Source organism: Aythya marila (assembly GCF_965140915.1).
Source record: "Aythya marila genome assembly, chromosome: 14".
NCBI lineage: Eukaryota > Metazoa > Chordata > Aves > Anseriformes > Anatidae > Aythya > Aythya marila.
Window position 1 is genome coordinate 5525974 of NC_139055.1, and position 24722 is coordinate 5550695.

A 24722-nucleotide genomic window follows, 5' to 3' on the forward strand; every position below is an offset into this window, starting at 1 on the left:
AGACTCACAGTTCCTTAATAATCACTGTGCAAGGTGGTATACATTTCTGCAATTCTTAAGGAGGCAATCTTTGTGATGTTTTGCACAGCCAAGCACCTCAAATACATGCTAAAGTGTTATGCTGATAAAAACGGACTTATACCTGTAATGAGCCCCTTTACAGACATTGCACAATAATGTTGCTTGCATAAATATCAATAAATACCAGCTTCTATCATGGCCACCAAGTGTAGCCAGAGCATGTAGTTTGTTATATTAATGCTTTTGGATAACGATATTATCTTCTTCTCCAACAGGAAAACATTCACTGATGATTTCATTAATGAACTGGAAGAAGTGTACATATATTATTAATTTGTAATAAAAACAAGTACTAATAACTAATTATAATATTAATCGAAGCAGCAGTAGTGCCAGGCTTAAGCTTAAGATAGTTTGTATGTAATGTGTCTCTTGCACTCTAATATTAGCAAGAAAAGCAAAACCTCAGCAAAATATTCATATCTTGTGCTTTAATAAAAGAAATTAGGAAATAACTTTTAAACGTTTGTGTCTCTAGAACTTCTACAAGGACATTAACCGTGAAGGGATGTATATCAGGTATGGTTGCTGCTCTGGTTGGTCTGCTTTGGAGATGGCAATAATGTTCTCTTATATATTATCTTATACTATTATTATATATTATTATTATTATTTTATCACTGTACTTGAATTTCTGTTACTTAATGGTAGTTTACTATCCACAATGACTCTGTTGTAGCCCTGGTCTCATTTATATTTTTAATCTATTTTTTGTCTGGCCCTCAGCAATTTGGTGTTCATTAAATGTATTCATTGGCAGCATTTTTTTCTCCAGGCATGAACTTCTAGCTGATCCAAATCACTCAACATTCATTGTCTATTGTTTTAAATACAGAAAATGTAGTTAGACCTGAGGTTTGATGGAAGGTGTATCATACATTTAGAATGGCACGAAAAAACAAGTTCTCTAGAATTGTGCAGTCTGCCAAGTCTCTTTAAATATGCAACACCACATGTAATGCAGAATTACTGGTAAAACATTTTTCTCTAAGAGCTATAGCTATACTGGCAAATTATTTTTTGCATGACATAGCCTCTTACTGTCCCCAAGGGTTTTGCACATGAGCTACAGCAAATCTTGCTGTTTAAGTGCTCAGTTTCCTGCCTCTCTGTTCATTCTACAAAATCTGCACAATCTCCTCCCCCTTAGCTACTGTAGTGCAAAGACCAGAATCCCAGCTGGGATGAGCATTGAAGGTGCTAAATATGGAGCTATGAACTGGAGTGGATGGGAACGAAACAATGCTCCCTGTGGGACGTTGCTGAGGGGGGCACATTTTAAGTGGCATCAACAACTGAGAATAGTAACACCTTGTATTGCGAAGGTTATTATTTTTTTTTTTTTTTCTTTCCTATCTGGCTGGTGGAAGAGGTGTGTCTTAAGTCCCGTGGAAGGCATTGGTTGGGATGATAGCAGCAATGCTGCTGTAGGGATCAAGAACATTGCCAATATAAAACAGATATTCTGCCCTTACCACCTTGCCAAGTTGTACAGGGACCTGCTTTATCTTTCTCGACATGCATTTTCCTTTTTTATTCTTTACCATTTTTTTAACCATTGTGCTTTCATCTATTTACGTGCAATGTATTTATATGCAATCAAAAACTGCTACAGTGAAAGGCAGCTCTTTTTATTATTGAATCATAGAATCATCTAGGTTGGAAAAGACCTTGAAGATCATCAAACCCAACCATGAACCTGACATACCAATTCCCATCACTAAACTATGTCCCTTAGTGCCACATCCAGGCATCACTTAAATACCCCCAGGGATAGGGTCTCCACCACTCCCCTGGGCGGCCTTTCCCAATGATTAATCACCATTTTTGTGAAGAAATTCATCCTGATATCCAGTTTAAACATCCTCTGTCACAGCTTGAGGCAACGTTGCCTCGTGTCCTATCACTTGTCACCTCAAAAAAGAGACCAACAGCTTCCTTTCAGGTGGTTGTAGAGAGCAGTGAGGTGTTCCCTCAGCCTTCTTTTGTCCAGCCTAAATAACCCCAGTTCCCTCAGCTGCTTCTCATAAGTCTTTGTTTTCTAGTCCCTTCACCAGCCTCTTGCACTTTATTATACATATTTATACACAAAAGCAGCCCTTTTGTAGTGAGGAGTCCAAAACTAACAATAACAATAACAGTCCAGAAATAATGGGCACAGAGGTCTGATGTAGACCTCAAGCCAAAGCACACTTCTTCCCCCCAGAAGTGGAGTTCTTAGTTCTCACAAAGAGGTTAGCTCTTTCCCCTACTTTTTTTCACAATGTTTCAGTATACAAAGAGGACAAAAAAGCCTGAAAAAAATGTGCAGACATTAGCCTCTCTCGGAGCACTCTTGAAGACCCTTTGGGTAGTGACTGCATGACATCTTTCAGGTTTCCATTATCTAGAAGTTATCTAGAATATTTTTGATACTTAGAATTCAAGTCAGGTTACTATCTGGACTAACTCTTGTTCTCTCCTCTAACAGATATTTGTATAAATTACGAGATCTTCATTTAGACTGTGAGAATTACACAGAAGCTGCCTATACCCTTCTGCTCCATACATGGCTCTTGAAGGTTAGATTTTTCTAAAGTCAATATATAATTAAGCTTTTGCATTTTTAAAATTTACAAATAAAAAAAGTGTTTGTCTTAATTTCCAATACACTGTATTTTAGTTACTTTCCTCAGGAGTGCTCAAGTTTCTACTTTCAAATACTGTCATAGGTCAAAAAAAAAAATAACGTTAATTGTTGAAATTTTACTTTCAATAAATGATTCGATGTCACGTGTTGGTAAAACTAAATATTATGGCAAAAATATTTTTCAAAGTGAAAAGAGTGTGTGCAAGTTCTGAAGCTATTTAGCTTCCTTGTGTTTTTCATTTTACTACTTTCTTGCTGTTCCAAATATAGCAATTATAAGAATTAAACACTTTTTTAAGTTATCACAGGGGGACACCTGACTTGCAATTTTAAATAGTATGTACCACAGTGACAAATTATGCCTCCTTTCTTTCATAGTTGCTAATTATTTTCTCTACAGCTAGTATTTATTCTCATTGTAACTGATGTTTTCAGTAGAGATGATCAGTAAGAAGCATTTCCATTTCAAGGGAAAATTCAAAATGTAAAGTTTTTTGAACATTAATTTAAGATTTCTTGTGGAATTTATTTTTGTGCAGAACCATCTAAATTTTGCATTCCACAGTACTGTTTTAATTAAACTTCTTTTTGACTTTTCTGATCATGCAAAAATACAAGGTGTGTATATAATGTATTGGTGTAGATAAAGATGATGTGCATGTATTTTATACAAAAAAAAAAAAAATCAGTCAAGATGACATTACTTAAAATGATCCAACTTGCTCCCTTAGTTTTTTATTCAGCTCATTGGCACAGGGACTGGAGAGGAACATGGTTTTAAAAATGTTATGTCTAGTCTTGTTTATTACATGAAATACAGCATTTTTGAAGAGGTGCTGAAAATGTTGTCAGTGCCTTTCCCAGTATCTTTGTGGAAGGGTAAAAAAAAAAAAGACAGGAAAAAAATAAATAAATAAATAAAGCACTTGCAGTATCCCAGATTTGGTGAAGGTTTGAGGGGAAAGATGTTAAATTCCAACATCTGTGTTTGGTTTTGTTTGTTTGTTTGTTTTGTTTTGTTTTGTTTCCTTTTGTTTTTGTCTGTTTTTTTAATGTGTTTTTATCCTCAGTGGTCAGATGAACAGTGTGCACCCCAAGTCATGTCAACAGAGTTCCAGTGTTCACAGACCTATCGACACTTGAAGGAGAATTTGTATGAGAAGATCATAGAATACTTTGACAAAGGAAAGGTAGAGCTGTAGAGTTCTTTCACACCACAAATTTTTCTTGATGTGTTATTTTGTGTTGTAACATTTAATGAGTATTCTCTGAAGAAAATGTTTGTTTCATTATTGCATATGAAATCCTTTTTGAAATGTGGGTCAAGTAAAAGTTGTGTCCTGAAGGCTTATTCACATGGTACATCTGTTCAATATGAACATGTTCTTTCAATAATCATATTTATAAAGAAAGAAGTCAGTGTTCCTGACAGTGGTGCTGTCAGGCAGTAATAATAACTGTTGAATATACTTTCCTTTAATAGGGAAAGAATACAGACTATACAGGTTGCATTTCTAAACTACTCAGTCATTATCCCCCCCCCAAAAAAAAACAGACAGAGGTTGTTGTTTTTTTTTCCAGAGAAGTCAGTTTATTGCATCCCAAACTTAAAATGTATCTGTTTGATGTTCAACACCTGAGTTTAGTTCAGTTTCTCTGAAATCTGTTAATACATGTGAAATCACTGGTAGAAGAGGGACCTGTCCCCCACCCCCACCACGTAAAGCAAAAGATTAGAAAGCATGGAAAAATGCTGCACCACTGCAAAGTCCAATCTTACAAACCTGTAAGTCAGTATGTCTTGTTCAGCTGTAATCAAGGGTATGAAGGGGGGTAGTCAATTCATCACTGGTTCTTGCAAAATAGAACTGTAACACCCCCACAAAAGTCCCTCCTTTAACTCAGCAGGTAGAGATTTTTTCAGTGCTTCAGCAACATGCAGAAAATTTAGTACCATTTAATGCATTATTTTTTTTCCTGGCATCTGAAGTAACTATGATGTAGTGGTCCCCACCCACAGTGTCAGAATAACCAAATCCTTGCGATTTGTATTCTACCTAGCATTCCTGTTCTCCTCAGATACACCAGAGTAGGTTTGCAAGCAGCTGAATGCACCTCTCGGACTCAGAACTATCTTGCCTAGGGGTATATAGCCCTACATAAAAATGGTCATAATGCATATGACCACCAGCAACCTTACATCAGTAGAGAATTAGGCTCAGAAAAACTGTTTTGTCTCCTTTACTCCAAATAGAAGATTTGCAGAATTTGAGAAATATCCTCAGGAGAGAGAGTTTCAGTTTGCTTTAGGACCATTTTTTGTGCTACATTCCAGAAATACCTTTAGCAGATGAGAGCAACTGTCCTAGTCTTCCCATGTAGTTCTGTAATTCCTTACAGTAATTTTCAGAGGTAGCTATTAAATAGTGTGCAAAGAAACAAGCTGTTGCTCTGAGCAAGTGGTAATTTAAGTGTAAACCTTGTAATTTTCTAGCTGCCTAAGGGAGCTGTCATATGCCAGGCTACCTATGAGTATGTATGTCTCAGAATTCCTTGTAAAATGCAATGTTTGTTTTAAAGAGAAGCGTGTATCGGTCCCCTCATAAACTGCTCCTGTGCTTGGAGTATATTCTATATATTATGTACCCTAGTGATTTATGATTGTTGTTTATTGTATCTGAAAGTTCAGGTGACTTTTGGTAACCTCACTGTAAGAAAAAAAAAGTAGGTTTACTTATTCCTTCCGATAATGAACCATAAAATACTTTCGTTCTCTACATTAATCTGCTTTCCTGAAGTTTATGATTGCCTTGGGTGTTCCATTCTAAATATGCAGTTAATAAATGACTGCAATATAAAGACAGCATAATCAATACAACTGAAGCTAAACAGTGATGTGTTAAAGACTTGTTTGTTATTACTGAACTTACTTTTTGAATATGTGGTTATGTTGCAGATGTGGGAAGAAGCCATATCTTTATGCAAAGAACTTGCAGAGCAGTATGAAAAGGAAGTTTTTGACTATGAGCTTCTAAGCCAAAACCTGGTAAGATTCCATACAGATCTTCAATTATTTTAGTCACAGAAATTAGTAGTTTAGAGCTATCAGAAAGATAGAGCTGCTTATGAGCTTGTAGTCTACCATTGATTTTTAATTAATTTGTCAAGGAATCATGTTGCTGTATTGTGAAATTCCAGTGGAAGACATTCATAAAGAACTATTTATTCAAGTTGCATGGACATTATTGTACTTATTACAGTATTTTGAAACTCCTATCAAGGAGATGAGCATGTTCTCTTTTTCTGCAACAAAAAGATGATGTGATGGGACAGGCTTTTGAGGCCTTTGTGGTACTTTATGTTAGAAAAAACATTTGGCTGTATTTTTCCTTGGAATTTTTGTTTAAATTTTAGGAAAGAAATCTGTCCAAATCAGGTATGAGGGAAGAAATACATCACAAGGAATTACAACTAGGTTCAAAGGCTAGAAGGAAGAAAGGTTTTGATGTTTATTTTTTTTAAGCAGATTTAATGAAAGTAGTTGAACATTTAAGTGAAATAATCCAAAAAGAAAACCCCAGCCAACATACCTTCTTTTCTTCCACCTTCAAGATTCCACACTTCCACGATCTTTACCATATGCTTAGAGTTCATTCAGTAGACATCCCTGAATCTTTCTGCAAGAAAAACAAGGGAGTCAAAACATGATGTTCTTGAATAACGTAGTGTGTAATGAAAGCTTTTTTTCCTTCCACTAAATGTTATGTCTTTACCTTTTCATTTGTGATAATATTTTTGCCAATTCCATTTAAGTTGCAGTGTTGCACATCTCATCAGTATAGCACAGGAAATAAAAGCAGTAAAATCACATGACATTACATTTTTTTTATGAAAGCTATCATTCATGTTTACATCATTAGTACCATAGCATGATGCTAGAGCAAAAGCTTGAGTTGATGCTTACCTCAGAAAACATTTGAGGCATGGATTTTTTCTAAATGCATTATTTCACTGATGTTATCTGTTACACTTACAAAATATGCAAAGAATGGCTTCAGTAATTGCTTTTTTTTTTTTTTTTTTTTTTTCTTTCCACACCAGTAAATTAAGGGTAGACTTGATTCAGAGGTCAAATAATTGAAATAGAAGCCATATTCATTAAGCTAGGTATTATATTTAATGTACCACAGCAGTGTCCTATGCACATTAACTGTTTATTGCTGTAGCTTAGCAACTCATAATTGATTGCTCTTGCATATCAGCTGATAGCTATAATACTATTGTAGAGGGTAAAAAAAAATAAATAAAACAAACCAGATGTAATTGTTGTGGTTGGTTTTGCCCTTAGATTCAACAAGCGAAGTTCTATGAAAACATCATGAAAATTCTGAGGCCGAAACCAGACTATTTTGCTGTTGGATATTATGGCCAAGGATTCCCTACATTTCTAAGGGTAAACCTGAATATTTTTTTTATTTCTAACCTATTTTCATATGCTTCTAAAATTATAGGTATATTGTTGCAAATGAGTCGCTGGGGATATTTGACCTGGATTTATTTTTGCTTGGATGCAAGTAAAAGTAGCCTGAATATTTGATGTTTTCTTCTAGAAAAAAAAAAAAATCCTTTCTTACATACTAATGAATGAATACAATGAATATGGTAGCTTTTCTCATACATGAAAAGCAATGAAAGACCCCTTTTTCCCAGTCTTAAAGGCCAAAGATGCCTTGAAAGCATTGGAAAACAATAGTGAAAATGTGCTAACCAAAGGAAGCCTGCACCTTGTGCTCTGGTTTTATATAAGTATTTTGTTAAATGAAGCAAACTAAACCACAAATAAGCACATTTGAGGATAGACTTGACTGTAAATGAGGGCATTCCATAACACCAAGGAGAAGGAGCATGCAGAACAAACTTATATATTACTATTCAGAAACTGTGAAACTTGAAACATAGAATGTGTTTGAAAGACTTTCTTGAGAGACTCCTTTACTTGAGAGACAAGAACAAAAGGAATTTCTTTACTTTACTTACATCTATGGTGTCTTTGTATTGATAAACACACACCTGCAACTTCTGCCTCAGCGTCAAGGAATCTGGTATTTATTCCTTTTATTCCTTGCAGAACAAAGTATTCATCTATCGTGGGAAGGAATATGAGAGGAGAGAGGACTTCCAGGCACAGCTGATGAGTCAGTTTCCCAATGCAGAGAAGATGAACACCACTTCAGCACCTGGAGAGGATGTGAAAAACTCTCCTGGCCAATGTATCCTTAAACATATGGGAGATTAGAGATTCAAAGTGGTTTGGGGAAACTTGTTTCTATCAGAGGTTGACCTGTGTGCAACAATAATATCCTGGGAGGGGTGAAAGGTTCTTACAGTGGCAGCACAGTTTGCAATTGTACTTATGTCCTGCATGTCTCTTATGGATTGTTTCTAAGGTGTTTGCTCCTGTTTCTTACACAATTCTAAGGTGTAGAATTTTTTGTTCAAGTTCGTGTCTAGTTTACCTTTACTGTCTCTGAGAGGCAAAAACAGACAAACATTCAAATTGGCTAAAGTTAATGCAGCAACTTGTCTTATTATCTCATATTCCTACCTTTTGTGACTTGATATTAAATTCTTTTCGTCCTAGAATATTGTTCTGACAGGCACTGTACTTGGATATCACATGTATATCTTGGCCACATAAAATATGTCTTTTGTCACTCTCAGAAATTTCCTAGGAATATTGATGCATGCTAATCATTAACCACCTTCCAGAATGCCCTAAATTATTATTGTTGTTTATAAGTACTGTAACAGCTGCTTGCACACATTTTTACTTCATGTTCTGGTTTAAAGTGTTACTGGCTGAGCAGATTATGAGACCACCTCATTATATCAGAAACTTTTTTCACTTGTTGATTTTCCTTTATAGATTTTCAAGGTAATATTATAATGGTTCATATGTTCTTTTAAGTTTGTTCTCATGCAACCTGCTGGAGAAGTAACACTACTTTATTTTTACATGCAGACTGAACTAAAAGAGTATTACAGGCTTGTCCACAATAGCACATTGTTTGAGAGCCACATTTCCATAAACTTCTTTTGTCTCTTAAATATTTTTATTTTATCTTGAGGATATTATTCTATCCTTTCTTAAAGTAGATTTTTTTCAGTTATATTTGCAAGTTTCAAAAGATATATTAAATGAGAAAAAGTTATATAATCTAACTGGAAAGTATGAGATTTAAATATACTGAAACACATAAGAATACTATATATTTATTTACAAACGTATTAGTCAGATTAAATCATAACACTTCATAGGAAAAGCAACTCCCAGGTAGATGGGCTACTCAAGTACAGATTTCAAAAAACAGCATGACGTTATAAATGCTTAAAGCTAAGTAGTTAAATTGGTAACAGATGATGCTGACGTTATAAGTTGGCTTTGCTTTAAAACTTAATTGATGATTCGGTGTGATAAATTATGCTGTAGGTGTTTGAGCTCAGTGAAAAATAAAAATGCCCAGTTTAAAATTCATGTTAGTAAATTTTTGCTTATTTCTATTAACATTGTTTCCCTTTTTGGCCAAGAAAGCTCCACGAATGAAACTCCAAAGCCTGCAGATTTTTCATCAAGAAATATATTTTTCCTTTCACAGCAACTAGTATTTCATAATGATAGTTAATAGTACAACCTTAACATTCACAATTTAAGACATACAGTGTTTTACAGTGCAACCAGTCCTAGAGGAGCAACCTAGGTTCAAAAATAAGGCAGTACCTGACCAAATTATAAAGTAAGTGAATTTCTGCAATAGATAAGCTAATGGAAGTCAGTCTGTACTCCTGATTTTACAACTGGTTATTTTGTGAACTCAGACATTTGCCAAGGAGTCTTAGAACTTCTATTGTCTTAGTTTATTGACTTATGCATCCCTTAGACATTTCATGAAAGAACAACTACCACTTAAGGAATAACACATGGTTACAAGGTATGGTGGTATCCATGCTTTGTGTCCAAGGTCTCCAGTTTTCAACAGAGCTTGTGAAACAAGTGGTGAAGAGGGGGGTCCTTTGAGGTTACTGGGCAGTATGAGCAAGTTTGAATTGAAGGCTCTTGTACAATATAATCTTGTTATAATTTACCTTGCCAAGTGCAAAGCACTTGGTGGCAAAATGGTTCCCACTGTTACCACAATCAAGATTGTGTTGAGAAATATGGGAAGTGAATTGTCCAAAATATTTTGGAGAACTGACTGCCTAACTCTTTCTGACTCCTAACCCACTGCAGAATAGGTTCAACATGTTACATTCTGATTAAGCATTTTGATTACATATGAAAAATAATGCTTCCTTCTAATAGATCATGCAAAAACACAGCACATATTGGAATATTGGCTGACCTGATACACGTGAGATTTTTAACTCCCAGTCCATTCTGCCTGATTTTTTTGCAGTTTGATAGAAAAGCTGTTAGACTAGAGGACGATTCCTAGTAGGGTAATTGAAGAAACCTATGGACTTTTATGTTTGCAAACATGGTTAATAAAAGCTTTTGCTTATCACTAGCATGTCAGTGAAAAAAATCAAGAGAATATTTGTAAGCTTGTACCTTAAGGACAACATAAAGTACAAGCACTATCATTTAAGGTAGCATATATTTTCTTTCTATTCTTTTAATTGCCTCGTGAAAATGCAAGCTATGATTATATCTTCTGAACTGAAACAGGCATCTTGAGTTTAATGCTCCCCCAATAATCTTATACAGCTGCATTTTTTCATGAAAGGGAAGCTTTGCAATGCCTACACTGTTAGAAAAAAAAATTAATAATTTATTTAATAACATTTGTATTGTGACTTCCCAAAAAGAGACTGAAGATAGAAAGTTTTTATCAGCAGAGATTAATTAATTCATAACTGGTCCACACTTCGATTCAAACCAACTTTCACCACTGTGTGCAGCCTTCTTTTTAGAATCTTTCCTGAAATTGCACTAAGTTTAGAGTAGGAAAATATGAATTGCCTCCCCACACACACACCAAAGTAAAAACAGCAGATGCAAACACAAATCTTATACAGTAAGATAAATAAATGAACTGTGGTCCCAATTTCAACGTTTATTCATTTTAAAATCAGAATTTCACAAGACACCTTGTAAAAATGTCCTGTTAGACTAGATTTCAGTGTAGTGCCAGCCACGTTTTGGACTCATAATGGATTTATTTAGGGAAGTGCTCCATATAAAGTACAGTCTTTTGTTACATAGGAGATTTAGTAATTACTCATCTCAGCTGTAGTATTCTGCCAAATTGTGAATTTAATCTAGTGTTAGAGGAAGGATTTATTCTTATGAGTGTACTTTATTGGGCACTTAATTGTTAGTTACATTAGTTGCTGGCAATACATTTGTTCTATCAAAAAGCTTTAAAACATCTGTCCTTTCAGATGGAACTATATAAAATGATCTAGCTAGATATGGCACCATTTTGCCACTATTTAACTGTTGTTTTTGTTTTGTTTTGTTTTGTTTTGTTTCTTCATTGACAAAGATAGTCTTAGTAGGTGGAATAACAACTGTTTGGGGTCCCTTCATTTATGCGTTTCTTTAGGCTTCCAAAACATGGCTTAGCTGTGCTGTAAAATGTTTCTGAGATTTTTTTTGCTGTGCAAAATTAACTTTTATTTGACATTGGTTTAAACAGAACATAAAAACTATAAATCAGAGAGAGATTACTTTATGTGGGCAACAGAATACTTAGTCAAAACTGTATCCAGTGCTGAAGAGTGAGTGGTTATGAGTCCCATTGATGCTCACAGTGATTGAGATGATTCATTAACTAAATAGAAAAAAAACATAACATGAATTTGCAAGAGATTTCTTTATATCGATTCTCCCTCTGCAAGTGTTTATATACATTTTCTTATCTGTCACAAGAAATGATTAATTATGGCTTTAGGTATTCAGTTTATTGAATAGCTATTGTTCTGCATTGATAGCTGAAATGTTAGAAGTGATTAAATTGATTGGAAATGGGACATGGCTGAAAAAACATGTGTTTCAGTACAAGTGAGTCTCTGTTGACTCAATTATTTTTTAAAAAGTATACTCCTTTTAAGTGGTACTGTAAAGCAGACAAGCAGTGAGCCTGACACAGTAATAGTACAAGAAAGTAAAAATCTTTTATAGACCTTCTTCTACTGTGTCTAATACCGATCTGGAAGTTTTAGCATTTTTTGTTCCTGGAAATTGCACCCAGTCACAAGTTGAAACATACTTAAAAAGTTGTGCGTACTGACCCTGGTTTATAGATACAGACAAAGTGGTTGTCTCCTGAATTTTCAGTAGTGTTTTATTTATTTATTTATTTTTATTTTCTGGAGCATTAAATTTCCTTTCAATTAAAAACTCAACTGATTCAAGATGAAATGTTTCACTGTGATAACAGGAGACATAAACTTATTAATTCTGTATTTTACAATAGTCTTTTTTAAATCTTTCAGTTTTTATAAGTCCAACAATGTCCACCGGTTCCACTATTCAAGACCTGTCAGAAAAGGATCTGTTGACCCTGAAAATGAATTTGCTGTAAGTAAGCAAATGACACATTTCTGTTAGATATGACTGACTGAATTCTAATCTAGATCTTCTCTTAGTCTGAGATTGCTCATTACAGAACCTGTATCTTTACGGTCTGGTTCAAAAATGATTAAAAACCAGATTCCTCTGCTTCAGTGCTATTCCTATGTACTTGGTGGTATATCACTGTTTCATGTGCAAGTAAGCATCATGTATATTCAACATATTTGCATTAAGCAGTAACATTTTCAGGTACTGATTTTCATTATGAAACAAGATAACATGTAAGTAAATACCAAATGGTTTGCCTCTTGTAGTTTACAATGCTTGTCAGCTCCCAACTTGACATGAAGTGGTGTGTTGTCTGCTTTCATTAGTCCTGTGAAATCTTTATAAACCAGAGTGCTGCCTATATCATTTTTATTCCCACACATAATGTTGTAATGTTGAGAAATAGTCTTTATTGTTCAAATAGTCTAGGAATTCTGCAACACCATAAATTACTTTTCAGTGTCATGCATAAAAAATGTGGTATGTTTCTGTATTTTAGTTTAGCAAGTGTTTAAAAGAAATCAGATATTTTGTAGTTTACATCATGAAAACATACCATCTGATCTTCATGGCTAAGGCTGTCCTCAATGGGAACAGCGATTTATTTCAAAAGTATTTAAAGAAGAAAAAAAAAGAAAAAAAAATCATGCTGACCATAATGTCAGCAAAATAATGACTAAATTTCACATAACAAGCTTCTTATGCACCATTAAGTGTTTCAAATGCCAGATCTACACTGACATCCGACCTTTGCACTTTATTATCAAGATTCATGATGCACATTGGCTTTGTTTCTGGATTGGAGAGTTCAGAAACCAAGTATATGTAGTCCTTGAAATTGTTTTACAAATAATTAAATGGTGACTGTCTTCATTGTTAATGATGGTAAATAGTATTCAGACTTCCTTCAGATACATGGAAATTGGGTAGAATATGTGGAATTGGAGTACATTTTCATTGCATTCATTATTACACTTCTCACTACTGGCAGCTGAAATATAAGTATATATATTACATCATATAAGTATATATATTACATCAGCTGATACCACTACAATAAGAAGCAGTAGGACAAATGAACTAGTGGCATTTTAAAATACCAACATGTAGTCTTGTTCAGAAGGAATGGTAAGGAGTAAGAATGCTGGCAAATTGTTATAGGGCAATTTCTGCTTTTAATTGCAGAAATACTTTTTGAAAGTAGAGGGAGACAGTATCTGGGTAGAGAATGTAAGAGTAGGTCATTTGGTCATTTAGCCGCAGACATTCAACCTGTAATGGCAAAGGAATGGATACTAAATTCAATGTTCAAGGGTAATTTTCTATTTTCTCTGCTTTGTGCAGGCGTAGTGCATGAGGATGACCTTATCTGAAATCAGAAAATGATTTGTTCAAATACCTATGCTGGATTCATTTTTGCAGTCTTTTTATGCAAAAATAAATATGCATATGTTTTCCATCTTCACCCTTACATTTCAGAAGATAGAAAAGATTGAAGTTTTAAATCCTGAAGTATCATTTTCTCCTTTATATCTTTTTTAATAGTCTATGTGGATTGAGAGAACATCATTTGTTATAGCGTACAAACTTCCTGGTATTTTACGATGGTTTGAGGTCATCTCCATGTCACAGGTATGTATTAGCATGCTAAGAACCTGTAAAACGTGTATATATATGAATCCTCATCTACAGAATAGTTATCAAGTTTATCACACAAAGTAAACATTACTTATTTTTAAACATACAAAGCTGATAGAATTTGTTGACCTGCCTCTTCCAAGTTCCTCATTAAAAAAAATAAATAAAAAGAGAAAGAATCCTGCTTCTCTCACTTAAGCTAACCAGCTGACTTTTTTTCCTTCTAATTTCCTTATTTTCTCTCTATTCTTTTACCTGCACTTTTCAATGCAGTTGCTGTCTACTTCCATGCAGAATGATCTGCTGCATGGCACAATCTCCCTTTTCTCCTCAGAACTTTTATTTAAAACACTGTTAGCTTTCTATCTTTATTTCATGCTCTTGCATCGTCTGGTCTTGAACCCCGCTATGTTTAGCATCAGAGGTTCATACCCCCATTCTAGTTTGAAGGGTATGAGTGTTAGGGTTTCTTTTGTTTTGTTTTTAAGAAAAGTTTAATTTTCCTATTATACTCTTTTATTCTTTTCCTCTTGTTATTACACGTCATGGCATGTTACAAATAAGCTGCTTGGATCAAAAGACTTTGTCATTTGCCTGGGTTGTGTCTTGTAGCATTATAGATGCAACATCATTCTCTGAGTTTAAATCAGCCACTGAATGAGTGAAGGCTCAGGCACTTCATTTGCATGTTCTACAATGTGCCTAACTCATCAGAACAGGGAATGGCATACAGATACACCCAAGGATGGATTGCTACTCCTTGCCCTGGCTTCAGCTGGTGCATTCTGTGGGTTTGCCTCTTCACAACATCTCTCCTGCGTGTCAAGCAGCATTTCACAAGCCACAGACACTACAGAGAGGGTGTGCTTCCATGTGCACAAAGACTGTTTACATCTCATTATGGAATATGATAATGGTGGTGTCAAACCAAGCGCTATTACTGGATTTCTGATCCATTTAAGAAAGTACCTAGGAATCATCATTACATAAATATAGCTAAGATACCTTTAATGCAAATTCTATCATAGGACATTGAGATAAAGAGAATTAGGCTTTTGTTCTCTTTCTATGCATTGAAGTGTACAAAATGTTTACAACGTAAATGGTGTAAACAATAGGAGATGATTTGAATCATCTGTCAGAATGAAGTAGCAAATACTAATCTCTGACTTGAAGTTTCTTTGTGTAATGCATTCATGGAATACAGGTAAAATCCAAGTTACAGAAACTACAGAGAAAATGAATTCTTAAAAATGAAAGATTTTAAGTTTCAAGTATACAAATATTTTTTTTCTCAAAAATGATTTAACAAGTCTAAATGTGTATTTGAATTTATCTGGATCAAGTTATTACCTTAAATAAAGATTTACTAAATATTTTTCATCTTTTATTTCTTTATAGACTACAATTAGTCCTTTAGAGAATGCTATTGAGACCATGTCCATGACAAATGAAAAAATTTTGATGATGATTAACCAATACCAGAGTGATGAGAACCTTCCTATTAATCCACTTTCTATGCTTCTGAATGGAATTGTTGATCCAGCTGTAATGGGTGGTTTTGCTAAGTATGAGAAGGTAGGAGTTTTTAAGTCAATGTAAAGGTTATATTCAGATGTTTTATATCCTAATTCTACTTGATCATGATACACTTCTGTCCGAAGTGGCCGTGGAAGCTAGGCTGGGAATATGAAATCCACAAAGACCCTTTTATGCTGATCACACCTGATCAGTAGTCTTTCAAATCAGAAAGTAGCATACATGCAATAAAGGTATTGGGAGAGTAACTGAAGCTCAATATAAATAGCAGTCATGAGGGCTTTCATATATATTTAATATATAAATATATATATAGGGTTTTTATTACATTTTGTAATGAAAAACATCAGACATCAAAAGGTTTGCTCTGGAGTAAATAAATCAAGTTCATCCTGTAGTAGGTCTGTAGGATTTAGATGTAGGTTATCTATTATGTTGTTATCAGTGTTTCTCAGCAATTGCAGCCTTTCTGCAGAGCAGTTTTTGTTAAAAATGAGAACACAAATAAAAACTGCTCTGCCAATGTCTAGAGTAACTGAACTGTAGCAAGTTTGTGCCTAAGGCCAACTTGGTTTAAAAATAATAATAATATAAAAACAATAAAGAAAAAGGAATGTTTAAAAACTCATATTCATTTTGTTTGCATTCTAAATTACTAAGGTTTGGGATGAACTTGAATGTAAGGCTACTCCAAAGCTGTAGAGTGTTATTATTTCTGCCTCTAATTTCTTGATGGAAAGTATGCACTTTGTTCAGCAGGCTTGGCATGTCAAACAGACTGCAGGTTTGCTGAGTGGATGGTATATATGTATGTATGTATACACACCAAATATATATATGCAATAAAAATGATGTGCTCTGGAGGAGTATGACAGGCTGTTAGTCCTAAAGTACCACTTTTGTAAACACACAAACAAATGACTACATGTATGCAACATCTAGCTCTGCTTATGTATGACAGTTCATACTTGATTGTATTAACACTGGCTGATGTTAGTGTAGGGCACCTGAATAAAATGATAATGTAAAATGTGGCACTCCAAATTTATGCTTTTTAGTTTCAGTGCAAGCTTACAAAACAAACAAGAATTTGGTTTCTTGTATTAAGTGTCTCAGACTGAGAAATGTTGGATAAAGACTGAAAATCTTAACAAAAAAGAACACTCCAGTTCTCAATTAATATATGAAATTATCAGTAGCATTACCGGGCTAAGGAGCATGGATATGTCTCTTTATCTAATAACCAATATTATGGGCACCAGCTGTAGTCACTGGAGCAATCACTGATCTCTTTATCTGATGGAATGAATTCTTTTTTCTCTTTCTAAGGCTTTCTTTACAGAAGAATATATCAGAGACCATCCAGAGGATCAAGAAAAGCTGAATAGACTTAAAGATCTAATTGCTTGGCAGGTAACATCTTACTGGCAGCAGTTATCTGAAGCTTCCTCAGCTTTTTTTTTTTTTTCTTTTCTGTTTTTCAGTTCCCTTGTAGCATCATTTAGATTATTGTGTTGTTTTTCTATACTCAGAGGAAACTTTCTATTGCTTGTTTGTTTGTTTGTTTGTTTTCAGTTTCCCCAAAGTGAGGAGGAACAGAAAAATAAGATTCTGGTTAGAAATTTCCTGTTCTATTCCTTTTCTTTTAGAGTATATGTAGTTGTAAAAGGACTTTCTATTTATAATCTTATTTAGGTATGAATAATTTCCCTTAAGAAGGACAAAGGATTTAAACCATCAGTTTTGATGTGCCTAACAGAAAGCGTGTATTCCTTTACAAACCTGCTAAGATCACTGGCAAAACAACATTAACCATAATTCCTTACTGTCTGCTGTAGCATGTATTTGCTGAAGTGTTCTTGGGGATCTAAGCAATCCCATTTTTTTTTTTATTTTTATCTTTATTTTTTCATATGTGCCTAAACTGGAGGAATGGCTCAATTTCAAAATTACATCTTACTTCCTGAAGATTATCATTATACCGTCCTTTAGGAGTTAACTGAAATGTCATCTGAATCAGAGAAATTATCCATACATCTCCTTATGGCCTGGGGAAAGCAGTAGGCCAGAAAAGTACTTGAACTTACTATTTAGAACGGTTTACCAAAAGCCATGTGTAGCAGGCTACATTAGTGATTTAAAATAATCAACATTTCAAAACTCAGGTGTGTATTCAACTGAAGTCAAAAGGACTTCATGAACTGATGGGAAAACAAGGATTTTTAAACATCATAAATTGTCTTTGTAAATATATCTTTCTTAGAGATGACTGTGTCTTTTGTGTTTTTTGTTGTTGTTGCTTGTTTGTGGATTAGTTTGTTTGTTTGTTTTACATTAGGAATCTTAAGGAATGCTAGTTGCTTACAGGATTTACTTAAACTCAGTGACCGTTCACGACTCATGCTACACATCTTTTATGTGACACACAGCATGGAAGACCATTAGTAAATATTTGTTAAGCTATATCTCCAGAGGAAAGTGGAATATTCTGTCTATACTAGCAGCACCAAGGTTGTTTCTTGTTTTATTTTTAGTGTACATACAATAAGCCAACCAACCTGCAGAGCCCTTTTATCCTTGAAGAGAAAAATGCACCTACAGGAGGTAGTAGCAGGAAAAAAATGTTTTTTTTTGCTGAGATTCAAAGGAAAAAGGCTCTTCTCATTGTCCTAAACATTTGTTATGATAAGACAAGGTAGAAAAACCTGCTCTCAGAAATCATCAGCTCTATTTGCATTATCTAGTCCAAACAGAAATTATTGGCAACGATATATAGCAAAATAAATGACTGTTAGAGACTTGAATTTTTGCACATTTGTAGTTTGTGAAGAAATCTCTATGAGGTCTTCTGAAATGTAAATGATTTAAATGAGAAAGAAGAATCGTTTACTGTTTAAATTAATGTGTACAGCAACTGCTCTATCCAAGTATAATAAAGTGATCTCTCTTTCATGAGGCATTTAATGAAATAATATGAGTTGATATGATATTTTGCTATCAGAAGTGTCTGGTCCAACAGATTAATTAAATCTGGACTTACCTATCTTCCATATCTCTTTCTTATCTAAACTCATTTTAAAAAAATCCTTCTTGCTGTTTTAATCTGATGCCATCTTAATAAAAGGGTACATTATCTCAGTTTTCATGGACCAAAATGAGCAAGAATTAACAATTTATTCCTCTTTCAGAAATGAAGCTTTCAAATAGTTTTAATTGAAAGTTTTTTTCTGTTTTGTGGTGTTTCTTCCTGTCTCATTTTGATTCAGCTTGGAAATTTCTTTGAGTCACCAACCTTAACAGCTTTTTTCTGTATTGTTGCCCAACTCTGACTCTGTATAGTGTCACTTTCTGACCATCAGAAGTACTAAGTGGATGCTGTACCATGTGTGGCATTAGAACTAATATAGTTATTTGGTTCTGTCCCCATAAATCCTTTTAAAGGGGACAAACAGATCTGTCTGTAATAGATCTGCTTTAATACCATGTTTTTAAAATGTATATTGAATTGAACTACCAAAAAATATGATAATGTCAATGGAAAGTGATGTATACAATATTAATTGTATTTATATGGTCAGAACACAAAAAGTAAGTATAGAATCTAAGTGGATTAAAAAAAAAAAAAAAAAAAGCATTACTGGGAAATAGCTAAAAGTCTGTAGTAAAGCAGTTAGAAAAGGGTAGCCACATCTGTTGAACAAATCTCATAAATCATCATCTTCAAAGACTGAAGAATAATGAAATGCCTTTATATTTTAAAGAGAAACACCATGAAGTTTCTCTTTGTGACCACACATTATTATTTAAACAGCCTGTAGAAGTGTGTCATCATCTTTGGAGATAAGTTTTGTTTTGTTTGTTTTTAATTGATATTATTACACTAATACAATAGCAAATATAATAGTAGCAATATAAAAGCAAAGAAAGGAATTGTAGGGAAGAGGGGCTAGAAAGTAGTATTGCTATCATATTTGCTTCATTGTAAATTTTTGTTTGTTTGTTTGTTTTGTATTTGGTTAGAAAGCTATTCCTTCTGGCAAAGTTGAAGGATTTTTAAGAAATTCAAGTGCAAGGAATTATTTGATGAACTGATACAAAGATACCTTTTTCTAAATGTCTTTAGTCATGTATTTTCCTCCAAGGCAGTTGGTAAGTTGTTCTTTTGAATCTAGTAGGAGGAGCCAGAGATCTTAACCCCTCTGGTGACCTCTCACTGACCCCATCCTGGAAATAAGGAAGGCACAGGCATAAAGTGGAGAAAAGCCAGCTTGGTTAGTGATGACTGCCTCTGGTCATGGCTTGAGTTGTTCGTTTTTTGTACTGAAGCATTATCTTAATGATTTTTTTCTTTATGTGTGGGGAATGGAAGGGAAGTCTGCAGAGTAAATTCAAAGAGAAAGGAAGAGGTCATCTCTTAGTAACCATGCATTAACATGCTAAATTGCTGTAGTAATTGTAGAAGTGATCATATGCTTAAGCCCCAAGTAAATTGATTCAAATTTTACCCAGTCACTCTTTTATTCTAAAGAGAAGAATTTGAAATGATTTGCCTGGAGTCCAGTTGGATATTTTGCATCCTTACCATATTTCTAGTAAACTATGGCGTGCATCTTCATAAGCAGGTAGTCTACAGGTTTTTTGCTTTTTTAAAATTCACATGGTGTGTTTATCTCAAACAATTAACACAAAATGCATAGGAGAGAAAAAGCAATCACTATAGCTGAGCAAGCCCACTTTTCGGCTCGTACTGATTTGCCTCTTTGCTGGTAAAAAATTCTGTGGAATGTTTTTGCTCCCGATCATCTCATTTTCAGCTAACGAATCTATCCATCAATAACAGTAACAGTTTGTAGTTGATTTAGCAGATACTTAAAATGCAGTTACAGGGGTTGTCAGAGCCAGTTTAATATTCTCTCTTGTTTTCTTCTATTTTCACCTCTTCAAGATACCTTTCCTTGGGGCCGGAATTAAAATTCACGAAAGAAGAGTTTCCGATAATCTTCGCCCTTTCCATGACCGAATGGAGGAATGTTTCAAGCATTTAAAAGTTAAAGTGGAAAAACAATATGGAGCAAGAGAATTGGTATTGCTGTCCTTTTATTTTTTATTTTTTCCTACTCCTGTGCTTTCTCTACTTAATATATATCTTGTTCTTTCCTAACCAAATGCGCATACACTTTTGTTGCTTGTGGGTTTACTTGTAATCTGAAAGTAATTGGACCTGAGTTTCATAGTCAGAGAGTTGATTAATTCTCTAACCTGTCAAGTATTCCTCGTTTGGAAGATTTGGAGTATTGTATTATTTCCATTAAAAATGCAATTATTTTCTGTCTTATAAGGAAGCAAATTCTTATATAAATTCTTATAAAAGCAAATTTTCATGTTTCTCCACTTCGTCATTTTTGTTAGAAGCTTAGAGCATTGATGTGCAATTGGTCTTGCTGTGTTAGCCACTTCCAGCTGCATTGTAAAGTAAAATCTATGATGTATATAAAACTAAAAATATTAGTTGAGACCAAGCTGAAATGTATGGGAATTGAAGGATAGCTTCACAGAGCCTTTAGACAATTTTTGAATAAAAATCTACCTGAGCTTGTGCAGGCTAGCACAAAGGATATTTTTGGCTGTTTTTCTGTGACACCATTTGCATTGGAAATTATTTTAGTGTTGTCTTTAACATTGATTATTTCATAAGGGAATTTATGTATTCTTTTAAAGGGGAGAATAATAGCAAGTTTCTAATCTAAATTATGGGTACTGTGCTGTGTTACACACCTATATGATGTGAATTGCAAATATTTTTTCTGTACATTCTCGTTATTTTCAGTCTCATGTCACCAACAACAGAGGTTGTAATCCACAATTAGCAATCTTGCTTAATGCTTGTACCCTTCATCACTCTTTTTGGGATCATCAATTAGGAAAGAATTTTGCAGGAGCAGAGAACACACTTTCTTTGTGAATCTTTCTTTTATTAAAATCTCTACTTCTATTCCCCAACATTTTCAACATTCTAGCTTTTTTTTTTTTTTTTTTCTTTTAATATATCTTTTAAATTTAATCCTGGAGATTTTTCCTGAAGTGGTCTATGAACAACACTAGGGGTGCAGTACCTGTTGCACTCCCTTTGAATATTCTTTAATTCATGGTACATTGCAGTAGAATATGTTCTGGCACGATTAGTGTCCTTCAAGCAAGGACAAAATAAAGCTATTTGGCCAAGCAAGTGCTCTAAAGTGCTCTCAAATGCTTGCTGTAGGTCTGTTCAGAAGTAGATCAGCAGACACTGTTTAATACTTTTTTTCAGACACAAAGTTAATTATGTAAATTGTAGCTTATTTAGCTTATCATATCTTATTTATTATTATTTAGCTTATCACTTACCATAGCTTAGCTTATCACTTATCATAGCATTTGAGAGGTCTTTAGGCTAAGAGTAAGAGTTTATCCAGAGAGAGGGAATAATCACAATCGCAATAACTTCAACTATGCCAAATGTTTGCAACACATCTGTGCTATCTTTAAAACCTAGAGAAAAAGGATGGAACATGGTTCACACAAACGTGTTTGATAAAATGTTTATCCTTCCTATTTTATAGCCAGATTTTGATGACAAGAGAGTAGGACGTCCAAGATCAATGCTGAGATCCTATCGTCAGTTGTCAGTTATTTCACTGACTTCCATGAATTCAGACTGCAGTACTCCAAACAAAATTGCTTCAGAAAGGTTGGTTACAAACATAATACTATTTTTCTTTCAGTCCTGTTTTTTAGCCAGTTTTAGGGGATGAAACTTAAAAGATTTACAAGAAACATAAAATTAAAAAAGCATTCAAGTATAAATCCCACTAGTAGTCTTTTCTGACTATGCCAAAATGATATTTAACTGTGGCTAATATTTCCTCTGGTTTTAAAGATACATTATTTCAACCTTAATAGACAAAATACACTTGATTCTCACTCAAAAAGACATTTCTTTTTCAGGAAACAAATATTTTATAACTTAAATGGGGGTTAGAACTATGTGATCTTTAAGGTCCCTTCCAACCCAAGCCCTTCTATGATTCTATAATACAATTTGAAAAACACAAATATCTGGGTTCTTTTGCCTCTTTGAGTCAGTACAGCTTTTAACTTGCTATCTTCTTTTTGTGAAAATTGGAGAAGAGGGAAGCCTTTACAAGCTTACAAGTGAAGAGGTAGAACTTTTTAGTAAAGCCTGTCATCATTAAAATGTTTTGCCTAATATGCTTTCTTAACTGCAGCTCTAGGGTGAGGGCTTTATAGACTGAGAGAACAGTTGTAGGTGTGTTCATTTAGCTTTTTCATCTAAAAGTTAACTGCTTAATAAATTATCCTTTGGGCACATAAAGCCTTTTTCAGAAACAAAGCAGATATAAAATTAATCCCGCTGAGCAGTGCTTGATTATGATTTTTGTAAAATCTGTTCTATCTTTTCGAGTAGTTGTTTTTTAAGAAGTAAAAAGTCCAAAGGTGTATGATGCTAACTTGGAAGAGTATCTGCTTAAGGTACCACCATCTTCTTGCATATTTGACTGCCAGTTCAGTGTTTAACACTACTTAATTACATTTTAAATGCTCATAGGTTTTGAGGTTTCTAATACCTTATGAAATTCCCCAGGTGTTCTTCCTACCCTTTGACTTCCACTCAGCAAGGGTGTTGCACACAAATGTGATTTGTCATTTCTGCCACCTCGTGTCCCTAACAAAGCAGGGCACTTCCTGTGATACCATTCAACGACATCTAAGTAGCTAAATCATGCACATATTGTTAATTCACATGATATTAATTATTTTCCAGGATGGGTCAGCAAATTTACCATACTACCTTGTTTTATCGATTTGTAAGTTGTAAAATAATTTGAACCCTATGTGCAATAGGATAATTTCATTAGCAGAGAGGGAGTAAAGCTGTCATCCATTTCCCACTTGTTTTTTCTTAATTAAAGAGTAGCCCAATATTTAAACCCTAAATATTAGAGGAATGGAGGAGGGAGATTTTGTTTTATCAGTAGGTATGCGTATTGCTGTCCAATATGGTGAAATAAATAAGAGGATGCACTTAAAATGTGCGTATAAATAGTATTATTCCTGTTCAACATCCAAAATAGCATGTCTCGCTTTCAGCACCATCATCACCCCACATAAAGCTGCCGTATGAGCTCTGACCCTGTTTAGTTTAGGAGTCCTTGAGTTAATGCACACATCTTCAAAGAGAAATTTGCACTTAATATTTAACAATCTTTGTAATATTTTAAGACATTGTAATACCTCCTGAGGGCATCTTATTAGCAACAACAGTTGCCAGCTGAAACATATCATATACTTTCTGCCAGTGTGTGCAAGGTTGCATTGAAAGTCAAAAGGGATGACCTGCATTAATTGAGGGTGAATCAGAAGCTCAAAAGACTGTAGAAAAAAGAGTATGGAAAATGGGGAAATGATGTCAGAATACCAGTGGCTTTTAAAATATTATTCAACAACTTTTCTTTTCTTTTTTTTCTTTTCTTTTGCTCCTGCAGCTTTGATCTGGAAGTAGTGCTACCAAAGCCAGTAAAATCAGAATCAGAGGAGAATGGTCTACAAATTAATCCTCACCCTGAAGTTAAGATGAGGAGGTCCAAAAAAAGAACAAAAAGAAGCAGTGTGGTGTTTGCTGATGAGAAGACAGCACCTGATATTTCTATCTCTGATATGAAATGTGTATGTTACTGGTTTAGACTTGTATTTTATAATCCATAAAAAGAGGACATTAATCACTCACTTAGCAAAAAATATATATTTCACATAGAACTCTAGCTATCAAAAAATGAATTATGCAGGATACAAAAGTGATCTGACCTGCCACAAAAGAAATTTGCAGGATACTAAAAAGGGAACAAATCAATGGAAAAATCAGAACATTTCTATGTGCTAAGAATGACAGATAACACAGTGTTGAAGCTGCACAGTTCTGAAGCTTGCTTAACTTAAAATGGAGTACAACATTGGGAGGGTTAAGGTAGCTTTCCTGTGGAGAGGCAATTCACTGTGCTGACATTTCATGGCAGCTCCTTGTAGTCAGGGCTGTTTCAAAAGTGATGAGCCCTGTACTTTTTGTACCTTGTTACGGAACATGCAGCTGTTAGGAAACTGCAAGATTGCAAACAGAGTTCCTTAAATGGTGCCAGAATGAAGTTTGGAAGCACG

General features: G+C 34.3%; 1 protein-coding gene across 1 annotated transcript in view; it reads left to right on the forward strand.

The window, feature by feature from the left end:
* DOCK2 (dedicator of cytokinesis 2) overlaps positions 1-24722 on the forward strand; it is a 188082-nt gene that overhangs the window by 158026 nt on the left and 5334 nt on the right. Inside the window, exons 36-49 of the mRNA XM_082771334.1 lie at positions 560-600; positions 2552-2642; positions 3781-3900; positions 5667-5756; positions 7059-7163; positions 7839-7980; positions 9423-9504; positions 12209-12293; positions 13881-13967; positions 15375-15551; positions 16842-16925; positions 20458-20595; positions 22112-22239; positions 24056-24236. Coding sequence (XP_082627460.1) covers positions 560-600; positions 2552-2642; positions 3781-3900; positions 5667-5756; positions 7059-7163; positions 7839-7980; positions 9423-9504; positions 12209-12293; positions 13881-13967; positions 15375-15551; positions 16842-16925; positions 20458-20595; positions 22112-22239; positions 24056-24236 — 1551 coding nt within the window. The remainder of the gene's footprint in view (positions 1-559; positions 601-2551; positions 2643-3780; positions 3901-5666; positions 5757-7058; positions 7164-7838; positions 7981-9422; positions 9505-12208; positions 12294-13880; positions 13968-15374; positions 15552-16841; positions 16926-20457; positions 20596-22111; positions 22240-24055; positions 24237-24722) is intronic.